Source organism: Neoarius graeffei, chromosome 17 (assembly GCF_027579695.1).
Source record: "Neoarius graeffei isolate fNeoGra1 chromosome 17, fNeoGra1.pri, whole genome shotgun sequence".
Classification (NCBI taxonomy): Eukaryota; Metazoa; Chordata; class Actinopteri; order Siluriformes; family Ariidae; genus Neoarius; species Neoarius graeffei.
This window is the reverse complement of record NC_083585.1, coordinates 40,707,450-40,718,146: the sequence shown is the minus strand read 5'-3', so window position 1 is coordinate 40,718,146 and position 10,697 is coordinate 40,707,450. Positions and strand designations below refer to the sequence as shown.

Below are 10,697 nucleotides of genomic sequence, written 5' to 3'. Positions count from 1 at the left end.
ACAGCTACAATTTGGAAAACATTTTTAAACAAAAACACAGTCGAGAACATTTCACACTACAGACCTGCATTAAAAGTGAAGCGTTATCAAAATTGTCAATAAAACATTTCTCAGTCAAAATAAGTAAAATATAGGGAAAGTGTTATTGAATGAAATGTGTGGCACCCAGCTCTATGTTTGGCTCCCCAAGGTCAGTGCTTGTGCCTATTCCAGAACACTCTGCTGTTACTGCTGAGGTTCCTGACAAAGAGCTGCTTTCAATAATGATCAATTTTTAAACAACATGCCACAATTTTAAAATATAAAATGTTAAAATATACCCCCCCAACACCACCATCATGTATATTGGACAGTAGGCTAATGGGCCAAAAGAACCTGTTATTTCACAGTTCGTGACCCTGCCAACAATCAGCCAGATCAGAGGCAAGAGTATGGGCAAAATTGTTTTTTCTTTTAAAATCTGGAAATATCGTAACCGACCAGCCTTCCCTGTTTGAAAGACTACCAGCCGCCACTGCTTTACATGTAACGAATATAGAATATATGAAAGTTTACCTTTCTGAATTAAATTATGAAAAAAAGGAACTTTTTCATGGTATTCTAGTTTTTTGAGATGCACTAGTATTTTGGCCTCAACTGTCCACAAACCATTTTGCCTTCTGGTTTGTCCACGTGATCTTTAGCAAACTGCAGACAAGCAGCAATGTTCTTTTTGGAGACCAGTGGCTTTCTCCTTGCAACCCTGCCATGCACACCATTGTTGTTCAGTGTTCTCCTGATGGTGGACTCATGAACATTAACATTAGCCAATGTGAGAGAGGTCTTCAGTTGCTTAGAAGTTACCCTGGGGTCCTTTGTGACCTCGCCGACTATTACACGCCTTGCTCTTGGAGTGATCTTTGTTGGTCGACCACTCCTGGAGAGGGTAACAATGGTCTTGAATTTCCTCCATTTGTACACAATCTGTCTGACTGTGGATTGGTGGAGTCCAAACTCTTTAGAGATGGTTTTGTGACCTTTTCCAGCCTGATGAGCATCAACGCTTTTTCTGAGGTCCTCAGAAATCTCCTTTGCTTGTGCCATGATACACTTCCACAAACATGTGTTGTGAAGATCAGACTTTGATAGATCCCTGTTCTTTAAGTAAAACAGGGTGCCCACTCACACCTCATTGTCATCCCATTGATTGAAAACACCCGAATCTAATTTCACCTTCTAATTAACTGCTAATCCTAGAGGTTCACATACTTTTGCCACCCACAGTTATGTAATATTGGATCATTTTCCTCAATAAATAAATGACCAGATGTAATCTTTTTGTCTCATTTGTTTAACTGGGTTCTCTTTATCTACTTTTAGGACTTGTGTGAAAATCTGATGATGTTTTAGGTCATATTTATGCAGAAATATAGAAAATTCTAAAGGGTTCACAAACTTTCAAGCGCCACTGTACTTTTGTTAGGCTTGTTGTAATCTTTGCACAATTCAGCTAATTATAAATGAATGAACACAGTGGAAGCACAAAATAGCCACTGACATTCAGTCACGAAAGATTAGCTTGAATAGTGCTGGATTATTCCTTTAATATGCTTACATTTTGCCATTTGTTTGGGGGTTATACATGCAAAGAGAGATGGTATGAAGTTTAGTTATCTTTTTCCTCAAAGAGCTTTGTTTCATAGTACTACAAGATCTTCAGCATAATCTACATGACTGAAAAAACTTAACTGTTGTTCGCAACCAAGACGTGGCATTAGTGTTGGAGGAGGTTTTAAAGACAGCGTAAAACAAACAGCATAAGCCTTCAAGTAACTTATATTTTACATGATATTAAAATGTTAATTTTATAATACTTTAAAATGTGCAAGACCTGATTTGATGCTTTTGTGGTAGGTAGAAGAAACTGGAAAAATAAGACGCAAGAAACATATTACAAGATTTGATTTATTAACTATAATACAGCTCACATAAGGCCTTACTGTTTGTACACCATTCCCACTGAGACAAATGACCATAGCAAATAATGTCGTGATTTTTGTTTCTTCTCAGTTTACTTCATGAATTTTTTCGTTTATTTAATGTTGTTTTTTCCCTCTTAAATACGAAGAGTTGAAGGTCCAAACTCCCAGACTTGGAGTTGAATCATGCACTACATCATATGGCCTTTACACCATTCACAAAATTGTTAAAAATTGTATTTTTTTTAATTATTAAAATAAAACATGAAAAGAAACAATTTTCTATCACCATTGACTACAGGGCAAAGTGTTAGACCCCCTAACATACAAATAAACAACCATTTTGAATATAGTTTTGCTTGCTTCTCATTTAACTTAACAATCGGTCACCACTGTTGCAAAAGAAGAAAAAGAAAAAAAAACGGAAAAAAAAAACGCAGCCACATAAGATTGCTGAAACGTCACATTTTGATTCCCATTTGATGCCCATCCTTGTCTTTCACTCGCCCTTTTTGCACAGACTTTGGCTGCTAAGGATCAACTCTGTATTGAGACAATGACATTCTCTGTATTGATTTACACTGAGAATGTGGCAAGACAGCAATCAACTGCGAAGTACCAGGAGAGCATGGATCTTTCTCCCTATTTTCCCAAATAATACCATGTTAACTGAAAAGAGAAAAGAAAAATAGCTGAGGTGTAAGTCATGCTGTAAGTCTTGGCAGAAGAAGTGTGTTGAGATTTCAGTCAGTCAGTCAGATGCTTAATGTGACTTTGACTGGCAGGGCAAAAGTAGTGGGCAGTTCAGGTCAAAGAGATTCATTAGAGACCTACATTATGAGAAATGTCAATTAAAAATGTCTACTTTTGTCCTCCGAAAAATCCCTGTTTAATTCCAAAACTCATCCAGTACATCAGCATCATGATTTTTACAGAACTGCATCAGATACGACAATAACTTTTATGAAGTTGACAATTAGGAAGAAGAATTGGTATTTAAATGAGCCATTATCGCAGCGGCGACCTGAGAATACAAAGTAGAATATGAAGCGTTGCTGAAGAATCCAGGTTCTTAAGCATTTCTCTGTGGTGATGCTGTGTAAACAGGAGCCGTGGTTTAAAGTGCATCCAGCACTTCAATGATGGGAAGGGAACCTAATGGACTCTAAGCTAGACAGAAAAAACTGAAGGCTGACTCAGTCTGAGGTGCAGTACCTGGTCGACACAGCAGATGGCAGTAGCACACAAATATGAGAGTCAAGATGAAAACTGACTTCATACCAACAAAACAGACACAGGCAGGTCTTCCCTTTAAGTCTCTCTCTTTCTTTTTCCTTCTGCTCTCCTTCAGACACAAAGCATTTCTGACTGAGCAACAGTCGATTCAAAATCTTTTTGGAAGTCTCTTATATGGAGTAGTGCAGCAGAGTTTAAACTGAGTGACGCAAGTGTGTGTGGGTTTTTTTTGGACAAAGCAGCTTTCCTTTCAGTGTTCACACACACACCGAGAACTAAAATCACCACCCATGTACTTCTAAACACAACTTTCACATCTCTCGTTCCTCCATCGAAACCCATCTGTTGGACACACTTTTCAAAGCTGCCAAGATCTCACTGTGATATTTCACAAGCATAAAAGTTTACATTCAGGCAGGCACGCACGCACATGAACGCATAATCGCACATACACATCAACGTTTCAGCTCACTAGTGCATTATCTTTCTACATCTGTTCAAAAGAAGAATCTCACTGAGATCCGTTATGAAAGTGGAGCACAATTGAACCCTGACTGATGCATCAAGAAAACACAATCCTAATCAAGAAAACACACTTTTTTTTTTCTTCCAAAACAGAAATGAAACAAGTCTCTTGGCTTGGCATGTTCTTGAGATTCTGGCTCATTGTGAGGGCAGAGAGATGAACAGAGAGACTTCGAATCCCAGAATGCTGTGCAAAAAAAAAAAAAAAGTACCAAAGTTTATTGTAGTCCACTGCCAATGAAACCAGATACAGTTTGTCAAGTTCTTGGTTAGGTGGTTTTCTTTAAACGGGACAGGAAAGAAGAATGTGGCTGACAGAGTTGTCGTGTCTTCAAATGCTTGAATACATCTCCCCCCCCCCAAAAAAAAAAGTGAGAATAGTGGTTGTAAGGTTTAAAAATAAAAAAAGCTGAGAATCCTAAGAATGGCTTCCTGCCACACTTAGCTTCATTCCTATTTCTAACTTTTAGTCCAGACCCCACACATATCAGTTCTCAGTCACTTCTCAGGCAAGTCAGAATGGGCCAGGTAACACAAGCTTCAGCGACACACTCCTCCCATCATGTCGGTCATGTGCTGACCCAAGAGAGAGCATGCTCTCAGATGTTTGTGTATATATGTAGAAAATGTGTATGCTTCTGAAATATATTATGAGGAGAAATTAGATGAGTGCAGTAATCTATATCGAGGAAGATGGGGTGTTACTGGAGTGTCCTCACAGCTGAAGTGGCTTGACCTTCTCGCTACGTCCAACACTCTCACTCTCTTCCCTCTTTGCATTCTCTATCACCTGCAGGCACATTTCCTCATTCAATTTTTTTCTAAGAATCACTCTTCATTTATGTAATCTCTGTAAATGCTACATCCTCAACTCTTTCCCCATTTCACAACTCTTTCGCTTCCATTGTCTCACTACATCCTTCTCCGCTTCACAGCATGTGTTGTTCCGTTGGTGCGTGGTGCGGGTGCAGTGGAGGCAGTATACTCTGGATAGGTGACTGTGGAGTAGGGGGAGGAGAATGGGGCGGGGACTGTTGAGCCAGGCTGAAGGGTGTGCCTACGTGCTGGGCTGGGGTGTAACAGGATGAGTAGGCGGAGCCAGACACGGATGTGGTGGAGGACATGGATGTGATGGAGGACAGGGTGGCAGTGGGGGATCCTGGGAGCCCAGGCAGGCTGCTTGAGTTGTCAACAGGGGGCTGATTGTAGAAGAAGAAAACACACTGGCAGATGAAGGTCTCGATGATTGTCTGGTACGTGCGCGTTGCTGTCAGCGCGTCCATGGTGGTGAAGTCAGGCCGCATCAGTGTGGGCCAGAAACAGATGGATAGATTATCGCTGGTCATCAGATTCACACGACTGTTCTGGCTCACCCTGAGACAGAGAAAAACAGAGCGAGATTTAGATGGAATGTTATACAAAATAAACAATCAACTGAATATAGCCTGTAAAAATTTTTAGGCTAACAAATTCTTTTAAAATGGGCAGCGATCTACCACATTATCAGAATGTCTCATCTCATCTCATCTCATCTCTAGCCGCTTTATCCTGTTCTACAGGGTCGCAGGCAAGCTGGAGCCTAGCCAGCTGACTACGGGCGAAAGGCGGGGTACACCCTGGACAAGTCGCCAGGTCATCACAGGGCTGACACAGACAACCATTCACACTCACATTCACACCTACGCTCAATTTAAAGTCACCAGTTAACCTAACCTGCATGTCTTTGGACTGTGGGGGAAACCAGAGCACCCGGAGGAAACCCACGCGGACACGGGGAGAACATGCAAACTCCACACAGAAAGGCCCTCGCCGGCCACGGGGCTCGAACCCGGACCTTCTTGCTGTGAGGCGACAGCGCTAACCACTACACCACCGTGCCGCCCTTATCAGAATGTATTTGAATATTAGTCCGTCACCAAACTCTTAAATGAGCACATCTTATTTAAAAACCTGTACTGTCTTCTTTACTCATGCATTAACTCCTATGTAATAGGGTTTTAGTCTTAAGGTATTCTTTGGCCGTAGCCTATTTGTACCACTACAACATATTGATTTAATATTTATTTAAATATTTTTTTAAATTCTGTTTCCATTCGAGAGTACGCTGTGCGCATTCTGGCTGCCGCTTCACACCGGAGCTTATTTTATTTTACCTTTTATTTTTCTTTTTTGCGTTTGTGTAGTTTGATGTTTTAGCGCGAACCCCGTTTTGGGCGTCAGTTCTCTTCAGGCCTTGGTTCGCCGTTGGTGATGCCTGTGCTTCTCGCTATGGACTGCAGTGAGCTCATTGCTCTTTTAACATCGTGGTTGTCCAGAGCTCTGTGTGGCGGTGTTCCGAGTTATGTTGCCTGGCAGCATCACGGGACTTATTTTCGCGCGCCTTTTGGTGGGACTGTGGCAGCTACACCACTGGAATTACATCCTGACCTCCTTTTGGAGGACCCCCCCCCCAATCATTGTAAAGCGACCTTGGGTATGAGAAAGGCACTATATAAATTCAACTGATTATTATTATTACTACTACTACTTCTACTGTGAGGATATTTTCAACAGAGACTTCATTACATTTCTGCAAGCCACTCTTAATAAGCGTATCTGCAAAAAATGCTATAAATGTGAATGTAAATTTTGCCTAAATTTCCATTTCACCATCTTTCATCAGGTGAAATTTTAGACAGTAAAAGTCGAAAACTGTTTGGTTTTTTTCTTAAGAAAAAAAATCTTAATTTGTTCCGACAGTAATTTAAAACGGGGCGGCACGGTGGTGTAGTGGTTAGCGCTGTCGCCTCACAGCAAGAAGGTCCGGGTTCGAGCCCTGTGGCCGGCGAGGGCCTTTCTGTGCGGAGTTTGCATGTTCTCCCCGTGTCCGCGTGGGTTTCCTCCGGGTGCTCCGGTTTCCCCCACAGTCCAAAGACATGCAGGTTAGGTTAACTGGTGACTCTAAATTGACCGTAGGTGTGAATGTGAGTGTGAATGGTTGTCTGTGTCTATGTGTCAGCCCTGTGATGACCTGGCGACTTGTCCAGGGTGTACCCCGCCTTTCACCCGTAGTCAGCTGGGATAGGCTCCAGCTTGCCTGTGACCCTATAGAACAGGATAAAGCGGCTAGAGATAATGAGATGAGATGAATAATTTAAAACTTGTCTTTCTTAAATGTAAGCCCCTTCTGACAGCGGTATTCTGTTCAATTTATATGCTCACTATACAGGCTATAACATACACTATATAGGCAAAAACTAATAGTACACTACACTTCTGATAGGAACCCAGGTGATAATCATCAACAGGAAAAGAGTGACTCCAATATTTTTATGCTGGAATTTACTTACATATAAATGTAACATCACTTTTAAAACACACTGTTTGTATTAGAAAACTGGTCCATAATTTTACAACCCCAAGTCAGAAAAAGTTGGGATGATATGAAAAATGCAAATAAAAATGAAAGCAGTGATTTCTAAATTTATTTTGACTTGTATTTCATTGCAGACAGAATGAACCCAAGATATTTCATGACTTGTTCGTTCAGCTTCATTTAAATTGTTAATATACAGCCGTTCCTGTGTTTCAGGTCTGTAACCCATTCGAAAAAAGGTGGGATGTAGGCAATTTGGGGTTAGTAATGAAGGAAAATAATTAAATAATGATGTGATTTGAAACAGATGATGTTAATAGGTGACTGTAATCATGATACGATACAAAATCAGTATCCAGGAAAGGCTTAGTCTTTGAGGAGCAAAGATGGGGCAAGGATCTTCAGTTTGTCAACAAATGCATGCGAAAATTATCGAAATGTTTAAAAACAATGTTCCTCAAAAAAATATAGGAAGGGATTTGGATATTTCACCCTCTACAGTGCATAATATCAAATGATAAAAGGAATCTGGAGGAATTTCAGTGCATAAAGCAGGGATCCCAGCAGTAATTGAAAAAAATAGAGGAATGTAAGAAACTATCAGCAGGGGTCAAGGGCGCTGCAAGCCCCCTGAAGCTGTTGAGATTTTAACATTTAAAGATGCTATAGAACACATTTTTTTACATAGATTTAACATAGAAAAGCAACAGAATTTAACAATAATGTGTATCTATTTGATGCCATATTTTGTAATCAATGACATAAGTGGCAAAAAAAAATTGTTATTTATAAAAATTAGATGAAAATGTAGCTTTGAAGAATATACTTCTTCTAACCTGGACACTGTTCCGCTCTCTCTTTTATGGACGATATCTTTTTTCCACGACATATTGAATGAAGTTCAACGCATTAGAAACAAAAGCACGAACGGAGTTAAAACACATTTTCTAGCAAATGGGCGCAGCCATATTGTTTTCTCGTTCTATCGCGTACAGTCTCGCGGTATTTACATCAATTTAACTTCCGAGTGTTCCCGAATGTCAACGAGAACAAACGAAGCTGACAAAAACAACGCTAAACAAGCAAACCAAATCAGAACGTATTCTGCTGGTCATTTTACTTAAACATATTTTTAACGGATATACAAGAGATTAAAAAAAAAAAAAAAAAAAAACCCACCACCATTTTGGCTAGAAAAATAGCGGAATTCCGCTAAATAGCGGACGTCTGGGATCCCTGATAAAGGGCAAGGGCACAAGCCTAAGCTGAACATCCGTGATCTCTGATCCCTCAGACAGCACTGCATCAAGCAAATGCCAGTTAAAACTTTACTGTGCAAAAAGGAAGCCTTATGTTAACCGTGTCTGGAAGCAACATCAACTTCTCCAGGCTCGGAGGCATCTGAGATCAGACCATCACACAGTGGAAACGTGTATTGTGGTCAGATGAATCAGTATTCAAGATCCTTTTTTTTTTTTGAGGAAACAGACACCGTGTTCTCCAGACCAAAGATGAAAAGGACTGTTACCAGAAACAAGTCCAAAAGCCAGGGCCTGTCATGGTACGGGTTTGTGTCAGTGCCCTTGGCAAAGGTAACTTACACTTCTGTGATGGCAGCATTAATGCAGAAAAGTACACAGAGATTTTGGAGCAACATATGCTGCCTTCAAAACGACATCTTTTCCAGGACGCCCATGCATATTTCAACAAGACAATGCAAAACCACACTGTACACATTACAAAGGCATGGCTACAGAAGAAGACGGTGCCTGTCTGCTCTGTTCCCAACAGAGAATGTGTGGCAAATTTTGAAATTAAAAATTCGACAACGCCGTAATGTTGGACACATTAAGACCTGTTTGCAGGAAGAATGGGACAAAATTACACCTGAAATGCTTCATCACTTGGTGTCTTGAATCCCTAAACATCTTGTGTTGTATAAAGGAATGGTAACATTACACAGTGGTAAATGCTTTACCATCCCAAATTGTTTTGAAATGTGCTGCAAGAATCAAAATTGAAGTGGTTATTTTGAAAAAAAAAAAAAAAATTGTACTTTTTTTTTTGTGAGTGAAATACAGATCAAGGATTATTCATAAATCATTGTTTTCAGTTTTAATTTCAACTTTAACATACCATTCCAAATTTATGTGCTTTGGGGTTGTAATAAAAATATTTTATGTTTAAAAAAAAAAATTATATTCCCCTGACCAGGATGAAGTGGTCACTGAGGACAAGCGAATGAACAAAAAAATAAGAACACGGACTCGTTTTTGTGCCTACAAACATGAAGGGAAAATCCTAATAGTACTTGAGCTGTGAAAGTTGTCTTGAATAATACAACTCTAAGGCCCACTTTACACGGGGACGGTCTGAAACAAAAACGCAAAAGTCCGTTTTCGTTCTCACTTTTTTCCGCGTCTACACGACCGTTTTCAAGGAGGAAATCTGCGTCTATACGGTGACACATAAATGTGTGGAATTCCATTGGATGTGCACGCCAGGCGGCTAGGTGGTGCTGTGAAAGGCCTCCGCTATGTCTGCACGCATGCGCAACGTCTTCCGTCTTGTCTGATCTGCACATCTGCGCCGCGACAACTTTGACTACTCTGGCTATGGTAAGTAAGAAAGAAAGTAAAAAAGTAAGAGCATACTATACCCGCCTCTGTTCATTAACGGTATATGTGTAGATTCGGTATAGATGTTCGAAGGACTCCTGGACATTTATTAAAGCTGCCAGAGCAGCTTGAAGGTCCGTTGGATCGATGTAATCAGACATGCTCTTACTTTTTTACTTACTTTCTTACTTCCCGGGCTGGCATGTACAGTATGACGACATATGTATGACGTAAACGCGTACCCGACGTGAGCAGATCCGAGCAGAGTTTCGCGTATTGGGTAGTTTAGACCAGACCTGGGCATTTTACGGCCCGCGGGCCGCATCCGGCCCGCTGGTTCATTCTGACCGGCCCGCGTAAGGTTAATTAGAAATTACAAAATAAACGTATTTTCTAATTTTACCTCATGCATGGATTGAATGTGCATTGCTTTTATTTTGAAGTTGTGTTCAACAAAAACGCAATGTGCACGACATGAGCATGACATGAAATCCCACGAAACTTAATCCCGCGATAACTACTTCCGTAATTTGTCCAGACCAACCACAAACTTGTACATCATCCTTCAAACGGTCCAGCCAATCACATAGTGTGACGTCACTAGCAGGCGCCGGAGCCCGAGCCGATCTGTAGATCTGATACCTACACCGAATCGAAGTTGTTGCGAGCAGATCACAAGAAGACTTTAGTCCCCAAAATGTCCGCAAAAAGAAGAAAGGTAGATGCCAAATGCAGAGCTTTCAACAAAACATGGACTGCTAAGTATTTATTTACTGAAGTCAGAGATGAAGCCGTGTGTTTAGTTTGCGGAGAGCAGATCGCCGTGTTCAAAGACTACAATTTGAGTCGGCATTACCAAATGAAAAACACCAAATGAGGTGATTAGACTACAAATGCGGGCATCATTATTATAATATGATGTATCTTGTTTGATATTTGGAGTAGAAAGACAATATTGTGATGTCTTTATTGTGTTTTGGGGTGAATGTGACTGAAAAAAATGGT

The 10,697-nt window shown here is 40.5% G+C and overlaps 1 protein-coding gene across 2 annotated transcripts in view; it reads right to left on the bottom strand.

The window, feature by feature from the left end:
* Positions 1 to 1,930: 1,930 nt before the first annotated feature.
* arhgap35a (Rho GTPase activating protein 35a) overlaps positions 1,931 to 10,697 on the bottom strand; it is a 161,599-nt gene continuing 152,832 nt past the window's right edge. For both annotated transcript variants that reach the window (XM_060944210.1, XM_060944209.1), the window contains one exon: positions 1,931 to 5,093. In XM_060944210.1, coding sequence (XP_060800193.1) covers positions 4,649 to 5,093 — 445 coding nt within the window. In that variant the 3' untranslated portion in view covers positions 1,931 to 4,648. The remainder of the gene's footprint in view (positions 5,094 to 10,697) is intronic.